Raw genomic sequence first — 21,592 nt, forward strand, 5'->3', positions numbered from 1 at the left:
TTAATAAGCAAAGCAAAGCTGCATGCACGAAAGTGGAATAAGGAATGGATTCACTGCAGGTGTTCAGCCATCCCCAGGAAAGCAGGGCTTCATGTTTAATGATACTTGGGAAGGCAGATGCCATAACCCCAAATATCTCCCCTTCCTCTTTCTTCCCCCGAGATTTTATTTCAAGACCAGGCTGGACAGGGCTTTGAGCAACCTGGTCTAGTGGGAGGTGTCCCTGCCCAGGTCAGGGGGGTTGGAACTCAATGATCATGATGGTCCCTTCCAAGCCAAACCATTCTATCATTCTATGACATTATATGGTATGGAATATCCCTGTGGCCAGTAGGGATCCTGCCTTGTGTCCTCTCCCAACTTCTTGTGCATCCCCAGATTACTCGCTGGCAGGGCAGCATGAGAAACAGAGAAAGCCTTGATGCTCCACAGGCAGTGCTCAGCGATAGCTAAAACACCGGTGTGTCATCAACACTGATTAGGTCACAAATCTCAGACATAGCACCAAAGAAAGCTAACTCCATCTCAGCCAGCATGCAGTGTATGAAGGTGCTGCCCAGGATCCGGATCCTCCTGATACTGGATAAAGAGCCAACAAAGAACCGTGAAAGATCATACCCTGAGATCTGCCAGCATGTGGAGGATTTTGGAGAGAATTATATTCCCCTGAAGGACACGGTGTGCCAGATTCCTCCGGGAAACAGGTTCAAATGTGGGTCATGGGAGGAATTTGCAAGTGGCAGCATACCCTGAGCCCATACCCCACGGATGTGATAACATGCATTTGCTGGAAGGCTCCTTTCTGCACGAATGGCTTCATTCTGATATCACCAGTCATGCAAACAGAGAGACAGCCGCTCGCTCATCCGCAAAACAAATCCCTTGTCACAAGGTGCCCATCATTTGGGCCCGCCTTGAACAAACACTTTGTGATTCTTCATGCTCCTCTACACATCCAGCTCCAGCTTCGCACTCCACCTCCTCAGTGTTTGCCGTAAGCGTGGCTGGGGCAGCGACACTGAGAGGGCTGGAGGGTTCTCAACACCTCCCCGGCACCCCCGAGTTGCTGCATCACTCCTGGATCCCCTCCCATCCTAACAAAGCCCTCTGCTCTGTTTAGCATCACTTTTAGCTTGAGTTTCTGGCCAAAAAAGTTGCAAAATTGGGCAAATTATTAGTGCAGCTTGAAATAAAGGAATACATAGACCACTGGCCCAGCACAATGTGTTTCAGGGGTTGTTTATAAACTCAACTGTGCTCATAGTTGACAGATCATTTCCTATCATTCCCTTGGCCCTTTTCTACGATTCTGTTCAGACCGAGGTTGTTCAGACCAAAATTTTTGCTTGAGATGACCATCTTCAGGGAAAATCCTCTCTTTCCTATCTTTCCTGTCTTTTACCCAGGTTCTTATGCATCCCAGACTGAAGCAATGCTGTTCACATTGGTGGTGAGAAAATTCCTTCCCTCCTATGTCCAAGGCACAAGTCCATTCAAATTCTCTCCCGTTATCATCAAAGAAGAAAGGACAAAAAGAAAATCTTTCTTCTCCCAATAGCTGTCCTAAGGAATTTCAGATGGCTCATGGCTGATTGTCTCAATTTTCAGGAGTTACTCCTCTGCATACACGATCCTACAGAGCTCCTCTAGGATCTCACAGGGTTGCTGAAGAGCTGAATATATGCCCTTGTGTAGGCATTCAGTGCCTAAGCCATTGTATCATCCTTTCCTCCCCGTTTCCTTAATTTGGAGGCTCTGGGGTTGCTTACATTGTGATTAATGTCTGCAGAGTTAGTGTTAAGACATATAGATTCAAAAGCCTCGAAGAAGAGGAACTTTTACTTTCCAGCAGTGTCTTGAAGCCCACCCTTGCCAGCAGAGGAGCCAAATGCAGTTCTCTCCTCTGCAGCCACTTGCTAATTGATTTAGTGGTCTGGGCAGTGGGAACAAGGGGAATTGCATATTAAAGAGCCCTTGAAGCAGTGAGTCATGGTGAGACACGGAGAAAGCAACCGATTGTGATACTTCAAAGACAGATACTTGGAAATACCCAATAAGAGGATGTTTCGTGATGCCGCAGGATGTTGTAAGCTCAGTTGCTGCCAGCTGGTTCATTGGGATGGCTGGACATGAGGAGCAAGTACTTGGAAAGACGGAAGGGGCAATAAGAAATGAGCTGCAAATTAAGACAAAAAGTGAACATCGCAAACTACTGCCTGAAGTATAACGTTTGAGGTAGTTCAGTTGGGAAACTTTTCACTTAGGTGATCTAAACCCACAAATACAGGATACACTAACATAAGAAACAGAATACACTGATGTTATAAAGCTTAAAAAATTAACGGGTCACACTGAAATGTTAATGACAAAGCCGATACGTTGCGTTTTGATTTTGTGCGACTCCAACACTTTCCCATCAAATCCATAATCGAAAGTGATGTGCTCTCTCAAAACACAAATACCTTTGAAACAAAACACAGCACCGGTGTGCTTCCATCAGACCTACTTACGGCATAGAAATATTAAACAAACATTTGCTTTCTCGCCCTAATTATTGAACAGTGGATGTAGTAACAAAGATGAATTCACTTTAATGAATTTCATGGTGTTTTAAATAAGGATGAAAAGTCCCTTTCCTGTTTATCCTTTTGCAGCTACATAGCTGGTCTTAATTTTCAGAACTGATGCTTCCACATAGCAAAATGAACCACTTTCATTATCTCAGTTTACAAGTAGGGAAACTGAGGCACGAAGCACAAACTTTCCTTCCCCAAAGCCAGTGAGTAAACAAGCAGCAGGAGGGATCGAACCCCACAGCAGCAGTGCCCTGCTGTAACCACTAAGCAGCATCGCCTACGTTTAACACCGACCATTATCAGTTTGCAAAATGCTACTGATGGAAAAGACCTGCTGGGTCCTTTTGCAGTTGCCTGTAAGCGCAGGCTTTTTCCATGCCTTGTGCTGTAGACGAAAGTGCTTCATACAATCCCCACATTAAAATAATTCAAGCAGGAGGCCATCTCTCATTTCCTTTGGGGGAAACAATTCTGTAGCTGAATAGATTGCAGCATTAGGAAATATTTCCTGATGTCCAGCCCTTGCCACAGCTTCTAGAATCTGTTGATATATTATTAATAGAAAGGAAAATAAATATAGGTATTAATGCCAGCAGACACTGTCTACTACTAATAGCTGCTAAAGTAATATATTCCCCTTGTTTTTAGCTTTTATTAGTCTTTTTGCAAAGGGTTACAAGACCCTTATGCATCCATTAGCCAGTCAGCCATGTGAAATTAATGTGGAGCAATTTTCATTAGCATTACTCAGAACTAATAATAATTAAGCATTATTTTCTGCTCAGATAACACAGAAAATAAAGTCTGACTTTTATGCCAAGATGGGTTTGCATTAGCTTAAGGTAGATGAATTAATTCTCATTTACAAGGCTTCTCCACCAGCTAGCCAGAAAATATCAAGGTAATTAAAACCAATTTGTGAGGTTCTGTCCCATTGCACATTCACTGAGTTTTATCATTGCTGCAAATTACAGGTGCTTTTATGCTGTTGCAAAGGTGGGACATGAAGAAGACCTTGCTGCTTGCCTCTTTCCCCATCGCTTCCAAGAAAAGCAACCTCCTTGTGAGGACCAGAACGCATTTTGCGATGCACTGTGTTGCTGGAGAAGGATCACGCGTTGCATGAAGGACCAGCTCAGTCCCAGCTCAGGCTGGGATGTGGACCTCTCAGCAGTGCATGTAAAAGGCCTCCAACAGAGACAAAACCCAATGCTATTTCATTTTGATTTACCATTTACCTGCAAGCGATTAATTTTGGATAATTACAAAGCCCAGGGGTTTCTGTAGACAGCATTTTATGGGTGGCTCAGGAACAGTTCCCCCAACCAAATTTTTCTCTATTGCCTTTAACAACCCAAACCCAGCATTTGCAATCCAGGTAAATACAGCTGATTAGTTCTATGATGCTACACTTTACAACACTGCCCAAAAGTTCTCTTATCTTTTTTCTGACTTAAAGAGACACTGAATTTGACACGTAGTCATGTCCCAGGAGCTTCAAATATCACCTGAGCAGCTGCTGTGGTCTCTGAAGATACTCTTAGCTGCAAGATAGAAAATACATAAATTCAGCCAATAATTAGCTGTAAGTTACATTAACCCAGAGCTATCCTGCCAACAGCTAAGCTACTGAAAAAGCTAAGGCCTTTCTTAGGGTTTCAGCTTTCCAAGGGGAGCAGCTCCTCCAGATGCCACATCTTGACTTGGCATGTGAGCTCAGCAAACAACTGGGCCTGACGTGACCCACCAGTGTGGAAAATTTGTGGTTTTTCAGAGGATTAAGGCTTCTCCTGCCAGTGTCCTGGCTCTCTCACTGCATCTTTCCAGCATCTCCATTGCTCCTCAGTCTCACTGCAGTGTCTCATTTTGCTGTCTGTGTCCACATCAGCAAGATGGAGCGGGTTGACCTGAGACACGACTACATGGGTCAGCAGCAAAAGAAGAATGAGATGGTAGTTCTGACTTTTATTATGTTTTGAAAAATCTTCTCTAGAGTACTCTAAATGCTATTAAAAAGATAAATAAAAGGAGAGAATACTCAAGAAACACCAGCTGTGTCTCAGCCCTGGAAGGAACCACCCTGGAAGGAGCCATCCTGGCATTTGCACTGATATCTATGCCTTCAACGAAGAAAGGTTTCCCCCTCTTAGCTGTCTCGGTCTCAATCCAATCACGGTAGCTGTAAACAGATACTAAGATCTCATGGTTTGGCTTTTCTGCACAATCTTCTCCCCAGCTGACGATGGCGACCTGAAACCACTTCATGGTGTTCCAGTAGCTGCAAACCAGAGGTCCCCCGCTGTCCACCTACGGCATAAGGAGGATGTTATTGCAGGATCCAACCTCAGGTCTCTCATAGCAGTTGCATCCCACAGATGGATCGGGAAAAATCAAACTCTATCCTGAGTTCATGAGGATTTGAGGGCACAAGGACATTTTGGACTCAAAATTTCACAGCTCAACCCTGAGATCCCTGGAGAATAAACAGATACAGAAGGTAAAAGGAGGGAATGAGCCACAAGCTCTGGCTCAGTGCAATGCCCTGTCCTCCTCAGCCTTTTCCACACGCTCCCGTGGCTCCAGAAGGATACCTGAATCCTGTCACCAAGACACACCATCCAGCAGTGAAAAGGGACATTTGCTGTGACTGCTCATTTATTCCTTAACTTCTCTGCAGAACTGGTGCACGTAGGTGCTGAGTACTTGCCACTGTTAATTTGGGGGGCTAGCATCCAGAAATCAGACAAGAGATGAACACTAATCCTGACAAATCCTTCTTGCAGCCACATGATTTCACTGAAAATTTGCCAGCTACTGTGAGGGCAACCTTCACTCACCCAACGTGCCTTCACATGCACATTGCAGCCACCCTGCAAAGAGGTGGCTTTTCTGACACTTATATACGCAAGTGCTGGGCAGCCCCTGCTCTAAATAAGCTTCCTTCCATGGAGGGTTTCAAGCTTTTTTTCTACCCTCTCTTCAATACATGTGGCAAATAAAACCCATACAAATTCCATACATTTCTCAAGACAGCCAGCTTTCCGGGGAATCATTGCCCTTCCCTCTTTGCACACTACTTTGAGAAATGTCTTTGTCATCAATGTATGAACCCCCTTCTGCTGGAAGCTACCCTGGGCTAACATTAATTAATGAGTAAGGAAGTGGTTGTAGCTCCTTGTGGAACTCATCGGCACCCGCTAAAGTTTATCATAGAATCATAGAATGGTTTGGGTTGGAAGGCACTTTAAAGATCATCCAGTTCCAATCCCCGGCCCTGGGCAGAGACACCTCCCACCAGACCAGGTTGCTCCAAGCCCCATCCAACCTGGCCTTGAACCCCTCCAGGGATGGGGCAGCCACAGCTTCTCTGGGCAACCTGGGCCAGGCTCTCACCACCCTCACAGCAAAGAAGTTCTTCCTGATATGGCTGAATTCCCACTCACTTCACTAGATGGAGGGCCCAGGTCATTAATATGTTTATTTTTTTTTCTATTTTCTTTTTGGTTCAACATGAGTACAGGAGGGAAAAATTAAGATAAATACAGAGCAAGTGTTGCTTCAACATTCATAGAATCACAGAATCATTTAGGTTGGAAAAGAACTTTTAGATCATAGAGTCCAACCGTAAATTCCGTACTGTTTGCACTGAAATGGTGTTACTGTAGCTACGTGTCTGCATCTCAGCTGGTGCTGCTGGACCCTCTTCAGACTCAGGATCTAAAGATATTTCCCAACCCTGTTTCATCCAAGAATTTGCGCGAATCGCGCAAGTGACCTTGCAGTGACCTTGGACCCATGCATTATCAGCGTCCTTGGCAATGGCATCCTGTTTGAATGAGTGAACATCTCCCAGGCTGTACACACAATTAAATTACGGGGAATTTTACTGCTAATTCCCTCGGGGCAGGAACAGGCCAAACGTATTATCCTGGTAGTGAAAGGAAGATGCTTCGAGCCTCCTACACAGAGATAATAAATGAAGTCGGGAGAGTGGGAGCCATCCTCAAGGCAGTGACGCAGCAACGGCTGACGATCCCTCGCCGGTGACATGTCGGGATGCATCGTGCCGGCTTTTCCCAGTATGGGAGATTTTTTAGCGCTGGCAGAGCCCCCGCACACCATTCAGAGTGTCCGATTTGGAGGCTGTTCACACTTGCAAAGGACTCTTCTCCCAGGGCGCTTAAATACCAGTTAATTCCTGATACCTTGTGACTGTCCTTGGGGGAGGAAGTCTTATCGTATTTCACAGCTGAGAAAACCGCGGCAGAAAAGGGATGTGATTTGCACGAGGCAATGGCAGAGCCAGGAATCCCTATTTAAACTACACATCATGTCGTTTCCCTTTCAAATCAGATCTGATTTTCCCTGTTTGCCCCTTTAATTGTGTTCATTTTGTTCTCTGCCCGGTCGGTGAGGAAAGGGAGAGGTGTCTGCGGGGCTTGGGGGACTGTCAGCTGCGAAAAGAGATTTAAAACCTGGGCAGAGAGGGAGCTGGGCGGCAGCTGCAAATCCATTTCTCTAATCCACAAGCCTCAAGACCTAAATCCTGCTTCACATCCCTTTCCACATGGGCTGAGCTGGTCTGCTTCATGGGTGCAACATCTAACATGCCATTTCTCTTAACTTTAGCTGTTTAGCTCCATCATTCTATCACAAAGTGGGCTAAATCATCCTCTGCCTGTGATAATCTCACTCACATAATTATAGCAGCAGCCCAGATGAATCAGGAGCCTGGTTTTTATAGGGGTAAAGATAGAGAAAAAAAACTTGGTTCTTGGATATTTCTGAATATCCCTGTATCCACCTTAAGCTCTCAAAAACGTTGGCCCAAGGTTTTCCATCCTCGTGTAGGAGAAGGTGAGGGAGGAGCGAGCTTTGAGCACTGGTACAATTATCTCAGCTCTGTGATGTTTCCAGTAGCACTAATTTAATGAACGCTCAGGTTAACGACTCTGAAGATCGAAGAACTTACGAAATGCTGCTTTCAGCTTTCAGCCTCCTGTATCCCACTGGTGAAATACTCCTGGTCAGCAACACACACCAGATACCTGCTCCTGCTCCTCGGTCTGAGTGCCAAGTTTCTGGACAGCAAAAATACCTAAAAATAGTATCTTTGCTTCTGTTGCATGTTTCTCCTCAACTAGAAGACGAGTGAAAAGCAACGGCATCAAATCAGAGCTGGTGCTGAACTCATGCCTTCCACAACTGCATGTTAATCCTCCCATTAGGAGAGGTGAGAACAATGATGTATTCGCTGATAAATAGTTGGCTTGTATAAAAACCATCACTGACTAACAAGGCACTTTGTTCACTGAAGCTGATCAAAAGTTTCATCCTTTTCACCACGGCCAAAGCCTTTTTTGTGAACATCGGGAGCCTTTCTGCTGACTTTAGTGGGCTTTGGATCAAGATCGTAATCTTCTTCCTTTCGTATTTGTATTCGTGTCTGCACCATGGTAATTGATCAGAACAAACACGTTCAGCCACATAAATCTTCTTAGGTGGGAGAAGCTCTAGGGAAGGGAGAACAACCCATCTGATACTCATTAGGTGGATACACAATCCTTGACAAGTCTTTGCTGGTTTCATTTTCGTGTTGGTGAGCGCTGTGCAAATTGGAGATACTCAGCGTGTGAATAACACCACTGGCCTTCAGAGCTGCCCTGGCTGCAGGAAGCAGAGGCTTTGGCAAACAGATGGTTTCCTCAGTTATTTCACCGTGAACAAGCTGCCTTTAGAGAAAGGTGGAAGGAAGGAGGCGACAGCTGTTTTCAGGATGCCGGTAGCAAAAATGAACCAGGTAAGACAGGGCATCTCGACTCCTTTCATGGGATCGCTTTGAGATCTCAGCTGAGAGCCTTCAGGTGCTCTGTCTCTCCATCCCCTTGCTGGAAAATGGGAGAACAAGACTGCCCAGCTCCATCCACATAGATGTCAGCAGGGTCCGTTAGTAACTACAGTGGCACGGCCTTAAAGGCAGTTATAACGAGTCCAGCCAAAGACCCATGTAGCCCAGACTCCTCTCTCCAACAGTCATCTGTAGCAAATGTGCAGGGAAGGAGAACAAGAAACAGGGCAAGTATTTACTGAGTTGTATTTACATCACAGTGGTTAATAGCCTTAGAGAGATCTTCATCCAGGAAGTTATCTAATTGCTTTTTGAATCCATTTATCCCTTAGGATAAATACCCACAACATCCTGGTCAGTGACTTCCACAGTTTAATTATCCATTGGATGAAAAAACACTTCCTTCTCTTTGCTTTAAATCTGCTGCCTGATATGGCCATCTGACACCCCCTCCTTCATGTGTTCTGAACAGTGGTGACAAGAGGACAGCTCTTGACTGTCCTCTCCTTGCTGCTCATGACTTTAGAAATCTGTGTCATATCCCCATCAGACATCTCTTTTACAAGCCTCAGAGCCTCCTGTGTTATTCCCCTTTCCACCAGAAGTCATTCCGTGTCCCTTTTCATCCTTTCTACTCTCCTCATCTCCTTTTCTAAAATTACTGCTCCATTCTCAGATGGGGTGGACAGGAATTGCACACATCACACAAGACATAGGCTCCCGAGATTAGTGCCCTGCCATAACACGCATTTGCTTTGCTATCTCTTCCTTTCCTAATAATTCTTAATGCTCTCGTTGCCTTTTTGACCTCCACAGACCCTCATGCTGATGGTTTTGAAGGACTATCCACAGTTACTCCAAGTTCTTCTTACATGGTAATAGCTAATTTAGAGCCTATTATTGCATGCTTACAGCTGGAGTTGCTTTCCCCTATATCCATTACTTTGCCTTTATCAACAGTGAACTGCATCTGCTGTTTTAACCTCCAGTCACACAGAATAATGAGATCCTGCTGCACCTCTGCACGGTCAGTTTTAATTTTGAACCACTGAATAATGCTGTGGCATCAGCCAACTTGGTTGTCTCAGCATTCGCCCTCCTAGAACATCACAATTCCTTGCACGGATGCCAACACAACTCCCCATGTGAGCCTTTTCTCCCATCAAATCCTTCCTCTCTGTTGCCTCCCTTTCAAATCAAAGCCCTTCTACTTCACGGCAGTTCAGTTTCTCCATGGGCCTTTGGTGAGAAATCTCATTAAAAGAATTTTGGAAATCTCAGCATGTTACATCAGCTGGATCACCCTCTGCCACATGCTTGTCGACTCCTTCAAAGAATTTAAATCTGTCTCTGAGTCATGACGTTCCCTTAAAGCCGTGTTGACTCATTGGAATTGAATGAGAAGCATCTCCTCTGAGTCATCACACCCATTCCCACATTCCCAGGGCAAGCACAAAGTAGGGTTCTGTGTTCAGCTGGATCCGGAGATGTTCTGCTCCCCACAGCTTTGCTCACCAGGCACACAGAGTAATGCTGGACCCCCTTGCTGCAAATCAAACAGCTCCAGTTTGACGGACCAAAAGCTACACCCCAGTGGAAGAATGCAGAAGAGACAGGAGACATCATCAACATCCCAGGTCCTTGCAATAGGAAGGAATGTTTTTGACAGATGAAAGAACTAAGCCACAGCAGCCTGAACATGTTCACTTGTCTGCCCATATCATAAAATGATAAAATGATGAAAGCCCTATAAAACCATGGGACACAGGAAAAGTGTTCTAATTCTTGTGAGTTGCACATCAAAGCACCCTTCAGGAGCAAATTTAAATGGCTGCAGATGCAGAAACACCTTTGAACTGCTTTGTTCTGGGGCTTCCCAGGATACCTGGGAAGGGGGGGGTGAAGCTCGGTGATCTTTAAGGTCTCTTCCAACCCAAACCATTCTATGATTCTATGATTCTACCTTCCTACTTAAAGCAACCTGTCCCTTAGGGAAAAAAAAAAAAACCCACCTTGTCATGTTAGTGACAGTTCAGTGATGGAGAATCCACCACAAGGATGGAGAGTGGATCACTCTCTTCAATATTAAGGTAAGGTAAAACAGTAAAGTAACTTTGTATAGTTAGTAATAACTTTGAACTGGAACGTGGTCAGCTTTGACTCCTGGCCCCCAGGAGATCTTTGTCTGAGAGGCAGAAGAGCCTAAACCTCAGACCTTACTCTCCATCCCTACAGACTGAAATCACTCCATCATCTACCCACCTCTGTTCAGATATTGTGAAGAGCTTGAGGGATTGACCAGGCTTCCCTGGTTTATGACCTTTCCTTTGCGTCCCTGATAATTTACCTGTATGGACCCAGTTTTCATTTCCAGATTTCTTTTCATTAAAAAATTCTATTTCACAAGCCTTCCTTTGCAGTTTTGGAGCCACATTAGCACCAGTAAAAGTATGGAAGAGCTTGTAAAGGGATGGAAGAGCTTTTGTCACTTCTGCATGGGTTTAGCACTCTTATGCATAGACAAAGTGAGGGTACGAGGGGTGACTTCCACTGATCACCTCTCCTTGGCATTTCCAGTGCAAGTGTCAAGCCCCCATTGCAGTCACGTTACTGGCACTGGGGCATGGTTTGAGATAGTGGGAAGTGGGATGCCAGCCAGATATCCTGGGATATCTGAAATGACATGGGAGACTTACATGTAGGCAACTGTCCTACCTCAGAGCCATGTGTTTCCCTGTGAGCTCAGCACCTTGGAGTTGCTTCTAGTTAATGGGGAGCAACAAGCACTCGTGTGGGGAACGAATTTAAAATACATGGTTAAAACAGTCTCAATGACTCTCGTGTCAGAAGTTTTTTCCTCCTGTTTGACGGAAAGATGACTTGGTAGATGCAGATGGCTATAGGAAAGACATTTGTGTCTGGACAGATAAATCCCACCCAATTATTGTTATTGCTATAGCTATGCAGGGTGAGGGCCCTGAGCATCCCAGATGCTATAAAGGCATTTTCCCTTTCCAAACTGCTGACAGTATATGTGGGCAGGACATATTAGAGTTGAAGAGGTCCTCTTCTGCCTTTTTCACAGACCTAAATTCAACCCCAGAGCCCTAGAAGCATCTTAGCATCTTTTCAGGTATGTATCATGACCAAGGCTACCTCCTGCTACAGTCGGTGGAAGTGGGTAGATACCTTCAGCCCATGGCTCCAACCAGCCCCACTCTGGAGGGCACGGTGACGCTGGGCTGGAACCATCCTCCCACTGCTTGTTTGTGGCCACGCGATGATTCCTCACCCTGAAAGTCAGGCCAGGGACTGGGCCCCCCTTCGCCAGCCGCTGGCCTGAACTGTGTGTGAACTGTGACCCCCAGCTGAACACGCTCTGTCCTAATCACCACAGCACTGAGCTGCCCCCACAGACCTCCTTCGCAGAAACTCTCTGAAATATAATTGGGCCATTTACTGAATTTTGTCTGGATAGGCAAGACACTGAAGAGGCATTTGCTTTGTGAGTCCCTCATACTCTAATTATTGTTCAAGTTGCCGTTGCATCAGAGCCTAACAAAAGATGCTTAAGAAAGCAAGGAATTAGACATCAATTGTGGTTCATGGGGTCATGGAAGAAATGTAGCACATGAAAAAATAACACATAGGCCATCTCTAGTGTCTGTTCTTTAGCACTTGTACCCCATGAACATCCATTAATGCTAATGTTTATGACTAAATAGAACTATAAGTCAATTACAGATCCTGTTAGCGTTAATTCACAGTCAATCTATATATTTGTCTGCAGAACCGCTAGGGAATTGCTATACAATAGATTTTTCTTTTAAGTGAATGGATTTTTTTTAAAGTACAAATGCTCGCGAGCTCTGCTATTTTGTCTCCTTGAGTTATTATAGGAATACGCTCAGTAATCCACAAATTAGTCTTGTCTGGTACTAGTACGATGGCAGCTGGTGAAATGTCTAAGCCTTTCTATTCATGTCCTGTTGCCATGTGGGAGTATTATGGCAATGGTCAGTAGAATATAAAACTTCTATATGATCCCTTGGTGAGGACTTGCTGCATATAAAACAGCTTGCTGCAATGGGGAAATCTAGCACACAAATGGCACAGAGGGCAAATGGATGGTAATCCTTTGGATCCAGATCAGGATCATGTGGATTTACACCCTCGGGTCTAGATGCAACCTGCCCAACTTAGCCTGGCTTTGGACATGAACAAATGTATCCTGATTCTCAGAAAAGCTCAGAAAAGGTTAACATAAGGCTTTGACCTACTTCATGTCCAGACAGGTCATGCATTTGTGCAATGTATGGCTTCCAGGTTTACTGTGACCTCATCTACACCAGCAAGCTCAGTGTCTCCAGCGTTTGTTCCCTGACCAGGCATCTCTGCCTTGCCTGTGCTGCTGCTCCTTCCTGATCTCTAAACTGGGGTGCCAGGATCCAAGTGATCCTGCCCCATCCCTGGGAACATTCCAGGTCAGGTTGGATGGGGCTCTGATCAACCTGATCTAGTTGAAGGTGTCCCTGCTCATGGTAGGGGGTTTGGTCTGGATGACCTTTGAAGGTCCCTTCCAACCCAAATCATTCTATGATTCTATGTTTCTATGATTCTATGATTCTCTTGCAGGTGGCTCCTGACCCATGCAAAAATTTGAGCTATGTCTGGAAATCATCCAGGAGACAGCTGGTTGGCATAGACACGCCCAGGGCTGCTCTACTTCCTTGACAGTGCTGACTTTGTAAAGGATTTAGGTATTTTGAAATCTGGCCTCACTCTCATTTGACACAAACCCCATAATCTCTATAAACAAGAATAGCTCAATAGATTGCACTGTCTATAGTCTGCCTCGCTATCTGCCCAGGGCAGATGAATTGGGTGTCCAGTGGTCCATGCTGCAGAACATCAGGTTCAGACCTGGTCTTCCAGTGCATTACCAGGCAGCCTACTGTGGGCAAGCCACCACATTTCTGAACCAGCCTAGCAAGGCCAAAATGTGCCCTACCTGACTTCAATCAGTGCTTCCATCAGCAAAATGCTTCCCCTCCAGCAAATTAGCAAATTCTGATCATAGAATCACAGAATGGTTTGGGTTGGAAGGGACCTTAAAGATCATCTCGTTCCAACCACCCTGCCATGGGCAGGGACACCTCCCACTAGACCAGGTTGCTCAAAGCCCCATCCAGCCTGGTCCTGAGAAGTCGTGTCACCTGTTTCACTCCTGAGGAGCTCCACTAGCCTAGGGTATGGTTTTGTCTTGCTTCGTAATTTCAGTTTGCAAGATGTTTCTGCCTGGTCAAACTTCGACTAAAAGTGGGCAGTTGCTGGGTTATGAGCATTATCACACAAGCAATCACTGTGTACTTCCACTGCTTGGAAAGCTCGCATTTCCAGTTCATTTCTCAGACGGCTCCAACATTATTGAAGATCAAAATAGCACCCTCATCAGCTTTCTGAATACAGGAGATTCATTCTGCTGGGTACAAGTGCTCTTTGCTGTTTCACCAGCATAATTCAGCCGCAGAACTTCAGGCTGGGCTGGGAAGTGCATTCTTTAATCATGTTAATGTTATCCTGTGGCAGTTTTCTTTTTAAAATTTTTGATTGAATTTAATGGAGGTGAAAGTCTCTAGATGAATGCTTTCAGAGACAGGTGCTCCCTGGCTAATCAAAAAAATGATTCTGCAAAGCAAAGCTTCCCCTCCGCTGCCCGGCCACGGGCCCAGATGGCAATAGCTTTGCAGCCCACTGTCCCTGTCCCCACTGCCATTGCCTAAAGAGCAGAGGATCTCTCTCTGCCCTGGGTGTGGGTTTAGTGCCCTCAATGAATGGTTCCTGCAGGATGAAGCTGGGCATACGTTTGTCTGTCCATCTGTCCCCCTGCAAACACACGCACGTGTCCAAGAAAACCCTTGCCCAGTGGAGGATGGAGACCTTAGTCCTAAAGCAGAGGCTGAAGGGAGTGCTCAGTCCTTGCCAGGCACTCAGAGGAGGGAGTTGGAGGTTGGATGCTGTGAAAGCAAAGGTGATTTTTGTCTTTCAGACTTTGTTTGACATAAGGAGAGTTCCAACTGGGGTTGGAACTGGATGGTCTTTAAGGTCCCTTCCAACCCAAACCATTCTATGATTCTAGGACAGCAGCCCCGCAGGTGGAGTGTGTTCTGAGGGCACAAATTCTCGGTGGGGCTTTCCCACACTTGGGTGTTTGTGTCAGCTCTCTCCCCTTAGCAGTCCTTCATATCAAATACTGTTTGAACTCCACTATTTAGCTTCAAAAGTCATCATGCCATATCACTAACTCATTGCAATAAGACGTAACTCGTTCTGGAACCCACAGACAAACTTGCCATCTTATCAAAGGACAGTCGCATCAGAGCCAAGACCTTACCTGGGAAAGGTTTATAATATTCAAATTAAAAACTCCTGGACTCAATTTCCCACCCAGTTCTTTTGCTTTGACCCTCCTGGACAATCTTTCCCATCTCTTTTCAGTATTTAACCTGGTGATAGAGCAGCCCAGGGCTGAGGGGACAGCAGGCAGGAGGAGGACACAGCCCATGCTGTGCTGAGCCCTCTCCGCAGGGGCATAAGACCTCCCCTCCCATCAATCTCCCACGGCTTGGCCAACGCAGACACTGGTTTTTTAAAACGCTATGAGATAACAGGCCAAATTCCTGTGCCCAGAGCCATCCAAAACTGTCTCTCATCCAAGGGGACTTGTTGGAAACCACCCTTTTCCCTTTCCCTCCTTTCAGCTCATGGTTTCCCTTGCAGAGCTCCCATTTCTCTCGCTGCAGGGAGGGAATCAGGGCAGGGGGGAGAGCATGAGGAGAGACTCATCTGCTCAGCAAGGTGTTTCATTTCCAGCACCACCACTGCTTTCTGACCCCAAGAGTCCTGCACCCCCATTGCTCATGTCAATATGCCTTTACAGGTAGTTCGTTGGCCCCTGGGCATCCTGCCCTGGCCTCCTGCAGAGAAGCTTTAGCAACCCCAGGAAGCTGTGGGAAGGATCGATATCCATTCCTGAAGCGAAGGGGCTTCTCTTCCAATGTCTCTGTGACCCTGCAGGCAGCGTGGCCATCCAGGAGCCTTTTTACTTTACCTCACAGTCTTCTCTTTCTCCTTTCTCCATCTTAGCACACAGCACGTTCTCCACCAGCTCGGGGATCTGCTCCAAGCACTGCTCCCTGCTGATGAGCTTCATCCGCACCTTCTGCAGCACGTGGGATGCTGGCACCACCACCGATAACCAGCAAGTGAGAAGAGAACAATTAACAAACCCTGCAGAACAGCACAGACTTCTAAGGGTGAAACTACAGCTGGAGACTAGCCCTTGGGACTGCTCTTGGCTGGATTTGTGAGGCATCTTAGGGCAAGAGGGTCAGGGCACAACCATATGGTCTTGGGACCACGGGCGTTTACAGGGGCTGTCCAAATGTTAGCAGAGATGAGTTTGTGCTCCTGACTTTATGCCAGACCAGGAGGTGGTAGGTAGGTAGAGAAGGGGGAGGTGTTAATGGGTAAAACTGAAATCCTGGGGAGTGGAGGCTTGCTAAATAGGATTCTAAAAATGACTTATTTTTGTAGATGAAGTCTGGGATGCGGTACAGTTGGAAGACCCCCAAAGGGATGGCTTATCCTACTGGTCTTGGTGATGACCTGAGATGAGCTGCACTGCACACCTTGGGTTTCTCACTCACATTTCTGAGGAACTCAGTTTGAGGGAGCCTTCATGGGGTCCTGTGGAAGCTCTGTGAAGGTTAGTCCACTGAGCTTTCTCCCGAACAGATGATCTTGTTATCCCCATGCTTTCCCGGGAGTCTATGAGGCCATGCCTCACCCAGGGTACCAGCTTTATCTTTCACAATGTGGGTCTCTACGCAATGAAAATAACTGCTTTATTCTTCCCTTGAGATGGGAAAACAGAAATTGCAGCAGACACCAGCAAGTGACAAAAAGACCGAAAATACACAGGGCTACCTGGAAACCCCACTCATTTCACCCACGTTTCTCTTTAAAGTGAACCTGAGACTGAAGGATAAAACTGACTGTTGGGAGATGTTGCTGCTGGGGAGGAGACCTACAGATTTTCAGAAGTTCATTCCTTCTTTCATAGTTCACTGAGCTAAATCCTCCCAGCACCTTTGGGAAGGTGAGACTCAAAGGTAAGATCTAAAAGACAGAAAGTTGTCAAGTCCCTTTCCCAGCTAAGATAGGGTTGGGTTGCTCCATGGAAGTTCCCACAGATTAAAATGCTCTGATGTAGGCATCTCCAAGGAGGTGGCTCCGCTCATTGAGGTCTAATTGACTGCAGTTGAAGAGGAGTCAGGCTAGTGCCACCTGAGGTGCCAGTTGAGAGATGTCCACCTCCATAAGGCTGGTAGAGATGAGAAATGATTCGTTATTCCCCACTGAGGAGCGATGCCTCATACATATGCTATGGCCCATGTCACACCATTGCACATCCCTCACTCCAAACTCAGTTTCTCCTGGTTTTCTTCTGAAACACCTCTGATTTTCTTTGAGGTGAAAACATTGTCTCCCTGTACTCAGAACTGGTGAGACCCCACCTGGAATGCCGTGCCCTGTTTTGGGCCCCTCACTACAAGAATGACATTGGGGTGCTGGAGCGTGTCCAGAGAACCCTGGTGAGGGGTTTGGAGCACAAGTCTTATGAGGAGAGGCTGAGGGAGCTGGGGGTGTTCAGCCTGGAGAAAAGGAGGCTGAGGGGAGACCTTCTCACTCTCTACAACTCCCTGAAAGGAGGGTGTAGCCGGGGGGGTCGGTCTCTTCTCCCAAGGAACAGGCGATGAGACAAGAGGAAATGGCCTCAAGTTGTGCCAGGGGAGGTTTAGGATGAATATTAGGAAAAATTTCTTCACAGAAAGGGTTGTCAACCCTTGGAAGAGGCTGCCCAGGGAAGTGGTGGAGTCACCATCCCTGGAGGTATTTAAAAGCCGGGCAGACGTGGTGCTGAGGGACATGGGTTAGTGGTGTTTATTGTCAGTGTTGGGTTGATGGTTGGACTCAATGATCTGAAAGGTCCCTTCCAACCTGGACAATTCTATGGTTCTGTGTGATCACCTAGACATCAGGGGTCTGTGCCAGGGCTGAACACATTGACCTCATGGAGGGTGCAAACTGGAGAGAAGAAGTGATGTCAACTGAGCCCACACTGCGGCATGAGACCCATCTCCAGAGCCACGCCATGTGCTTTGCAAAGAGACCAGCTAAAGAGAAATCCTGCCAAGCTGCAGAGCGACTGCAGCAGTCTCCCGCTTTTCTGTTTCTAAGAGCACGTTACCTTGGTGAAATGGGAGTTTCACAACTATAACACAGTGTTGGGTTGTGTATTACCATTACATGAGGCAAATAAAGCCTAAGAAGGGAAACGCAGAGCTTCAGAGAGAAAACAGTAGCCCTTTGGAGCAGAATAGCAAGGATTAAATGGGACATTCACTCACTACATCCTCGGAGGCACTGTCAAAGCCCTGAAGCACCACCCTGCCCCCTCCATCCCAATAACCTCTTTCCAATAATGAAATAGCTCATTAGCCATTAGTGACATTTGTTCAGGATAGACATTTTGGGTCACAATCAGAGCTGGAGCTACTTTCATTAGGACTTAAACCAGAGCAATTAGCAACAGCAATCTGCTGTTCTAAATGAGGGAAGAAGAGAGGTAACCAGTACCATCAAATCAAACTGGTTCATGGAGGCATTAAGCCAAAGACAATCCTAGACCTTAATTTCCCTTATTTCAGACCACTTTCAACCCAGCCTAACTTGCCCACCAGGGTGGAGCTTGTCTTGCTTTGGATGCCAAAAAAAAAATGCATCCACAGTAAGGTTGAGTTCCTGCAGAGTGAAGGTGGCTCTGAGGTTCCAGCTTGACCACACGTGCTCAGAGTACCAGGGACCTTGCTCTGGGGGTCAGTAGGTAACGGGTTCTTGCACTGAACAGAGAACTGGTGGATGTTCAGAGGCTGTGAAGGTGTGGATGTGTTTACCAGGGAGGTAGGGAGTGGAAGTCAGTGTGGGTAACCTCTCGTGGGACAGAACATCTACTTTAAGTGGAGAAAAACCAGCCTCCATCAGCAAATACATCTCCCAACAGCATCTCACCTCCACTTGTGGATCCCCACCCAGCAACCCAGCACTGCTGCCACGTGTCGATGTCGTGTATGAAGGGCAAGCAGACGGGGACTTTCTCACTGCTGAACTCGATGGGAGAGCTCAGCAGGATCAGAGCGATGTCATTTTCCATGCTCATCCCGTCAAAGTTTTCGTGGAGGATCAAGTTTTCCGGTTTATGTTCTTCCAGCGGGCGGCTGAGGTCGGTCCCCCCCACCACAACAGTGAGGTCTGGTGGCCTTAGAAACAAAACAGAAGCAGTGCAGACATAAGCAAACCCGAAGGCTTTGTGGTATAAAGGCTGGTGCCTCCTCCCCAGGAGCAGGGTAGGGCGATGCTCAGCAAATTGCAGGGGCAGGTTGGTTATAAATATCGTAGAAATACACCCTCGCTTCTAGGCAAAGCTAATTTTCAGGGGAGAGAGGTGCAGAGGTAGGATGCGAAGGCAACCAAGTTATTAATAGCCCAGTGGCTAATGAACAGATGGAGTGGGTGGGATGGTCGGGATCGCTGTGCCCTGGGCTGGCAGCTCCGGACCCCGCTGCCCCCAGCCAGCTGTGCTGCAGGTTGTGGTGACGCAGGTCATTTGTCACACAGGGTGGCCCCCCCAGCTCTCCGACCTGCCACATTTTGAGGGGAGGGAGGGGGTGGGTTGCAGAGGGCTGGACTCTGCCCCTGGGCATTGATTTATCCAGAAACTGCTGTTTTAAAATCAGGCTCTCCCTGAGGTAAAGGTGTTTGCTGTATGAAAGCCAAGGTAATTTGGGGGTTAGAACAAGCTGGAATGGAACACACCTCTTTTTAGATGTAGAGGAAATGCTCGGGGCCACCAGAACAGCATCACGGGCATTTATACAAGGCTGCTCAGTCCATCCTTCAAAATATTCTCCTTAGGCATCTCCTGTTTATGCAGATTTCTGCACATTTCTGTTGTAGCACTACCTCTGATCAAAAATAGGCTCATTTTCCCCAAAGGAAGTGATGCCTGTGTTCAGGGCTCTCTTTCTGGCTCAGTCACCTACATGTTGCACTTGACACCAAGTACATACACATCCCGCACCCACGAGGTGGGACGTTATGAACCCCTTGTGCCTGGGCTGCCCCGCTTCCCCCCCGAGTACTCACACCTCTTCTGCAAAGCAATGGGCTGCAGTCAAAATCCACAACGCGCTGATGATGGTGCCTCCGCAGATGTGTTTCCCGTGGCTCTGGATGCTCACGTGCCACGGGAACTCCCCGGCCTTGGCGTATCTCCCTGCTGTGATCTTCTTGCCAGTCTCCAGGAAGGACTCATAAGATGGTCGGAGGCCACACTCTGGGTACAAAATGAGACACGTTGCTCACGTGCTGCCTGTGCCACTAACCTAGAGGGGCAGGACACCAGCTAAAGCACTGCTCTGTAATTGTCTGTGCTACTTGATCTCTACCAAAGCCCCTTGGCATCGCCATAGCCTGCTCAAACCTGCCCAGCAACGTCCAGGCAGTTTTGGGGGCTAGCAGGTTCATACATCATCTCCCATGGGCAGGCAGGATAAAATCATTGTTTAGGGTGTATGAGCGGAAGAGCTCAGCACCAGGCTGTAGGACACGCCATACGTACACGGCATCAGGTACAAGGAATAAGCCTATTTCATTTACCCGTACGTGTATATCCTGTAGGACCACTAGCAGTTCTGCTCTGTTGGGCATTTCTGGATGTAAAAAATTGAGAAAAAAAGCCTGCATGGACGCTGCCAATCAGAGATGTTAAACAAAAGAAGAGAAGGAGCAGCATTTCAATCCCAGTCTTGGACCCACACTCTTCGACAACATTCAGAGCGGTGACCCTTCTGCAGACACTTCAGGACATCTTCCCCAAGCCATGTTCTCACCAGAGATGAGAACATCTCTCTGCCAGGGGCAACCAGGATGTGACATCACACCATCCATTCGTTTCTGCTGACATCACAGTTGGATGCTGTCCTTCCTAAGGCAAAGAGGGAAGCTTGCTGATTTCCAAGAGGCCTGGAATTTTCTTTAGCTATGATAAGAGTAGGGCAGCAGTGAAATTTCTGTCTGTGTCCCGGACCGACTTTCACAGGGTATTCACAGAATCATGGAATCATAGAATGGTTTGGGTTGGAAGGGACCTTAAAGACGATCTAGTTCAAAACCCCCTGCCCTGGGCAGGGACACCTCCCACCAGACCAGGTTGCTCAAAGCCCCATCCAACCTGGCCTTGAACCCCTCCAGGGATGGGGCAGCCACAGCTTCTCTGGGCAACCTGGGACAGGCTCTCACCACCCTCACAGCAAAGAACTTCTTCCCCACATCTCATCTCCATCTCCCCTCTTTCAGTCTCAAACCCTTCCCTGTCGTCCTAGGGCTCCCCTCCCTCATCCAGAGTCCCTCCCCAGCTTTCCTGGAGCCCCTTGAGGGACTGGAAGGGGCTCCAAGGTCTCCCCGGAGCCTTCTCTTCTCCAGGCTGAACCCCCCCAACTCTCTCAGCCCGTCCTCACAGCAGAGGGGCTCCAGCCCTCCCAGCATCTCTGTGGCCTCCTCTGGCCCCGCTCCAACAGCTCCATGTCTCTCCTGTGCTGAGGCCCCAGAGCTGGAGGCAGCACTGGGGGGGTTCTCCCCAGAGCGGAGCAGAGGGGCAGAATCCCCCCCCTCTCCCTGCTGGCCACGCTGCTGGGGATGCAGCCCAGGGTGTGGGGGGCTTTCTGGGCTGCCAGCGCACGTTGCCGGCTCCTGTTGAGCTTCTCATCCACCAACATCCCCAAGTCCTTCTCCTCAGGGCTGCTCTCAAGCCATTCTCGACCCAGCCTGGGTTTGTGCTTGGGATTGCCCCCACCCAGGCACAGGACCTTGCACTTGGTCTGGTTGAATTTCATGAGGTTCTGGCTGTCCCGCTGTTTAGCCTGTACACGCACTGGGGCAGAGACTGCGCGATGTTACATTTGCACAGCACCCGCCACAATGAGCTCTGGCCTTGGTGGGGGCTCCACGAGCTACTGAAGAACAAACAATTAATCACAGAAATAAT

At 47.5% G+C, this 21,592-nt stretch overlaps 1 protein-coding gene across 1 annotated transcript; it reads right to left on the reverse strand.

Moving 5' to 3' along the window:
• Positions 1-4,565: 4,565 nt before the first annotated feature.
• LOC141468784 (serine protease 55-like) lies at positions 4,566-20,412 on the reverse strand. The gene is given in 6 exon segments (XM_074153956.1): positions 4,566-4,883; positions 15,536-15,680; positions 18,561-18,806; positions 19,693-19,882; positions 20,287-20,353; positions 20,356-20,412. Coding segments are annotated over 6 exon segments (990 nt in total). The 5' UTR covers positions 20,380-20,412.
• Positions 20,413-21,592: the final 1,180 nt, after the last annotated feature.

Source organism: Numenius arquata, chromosome 9 (genome assembly GCF_964106895.1).
Source record: "Numenius arquata chromosome 9, bNumArq3.hap1.1, whole genome shotgun sequence".
NCBI classification, from domain to species: Eukaryota; Metazoa; Chordata; class Aves; order Charadriiformes; family Scolopacidae; genus Numenius; species Numenius arquata.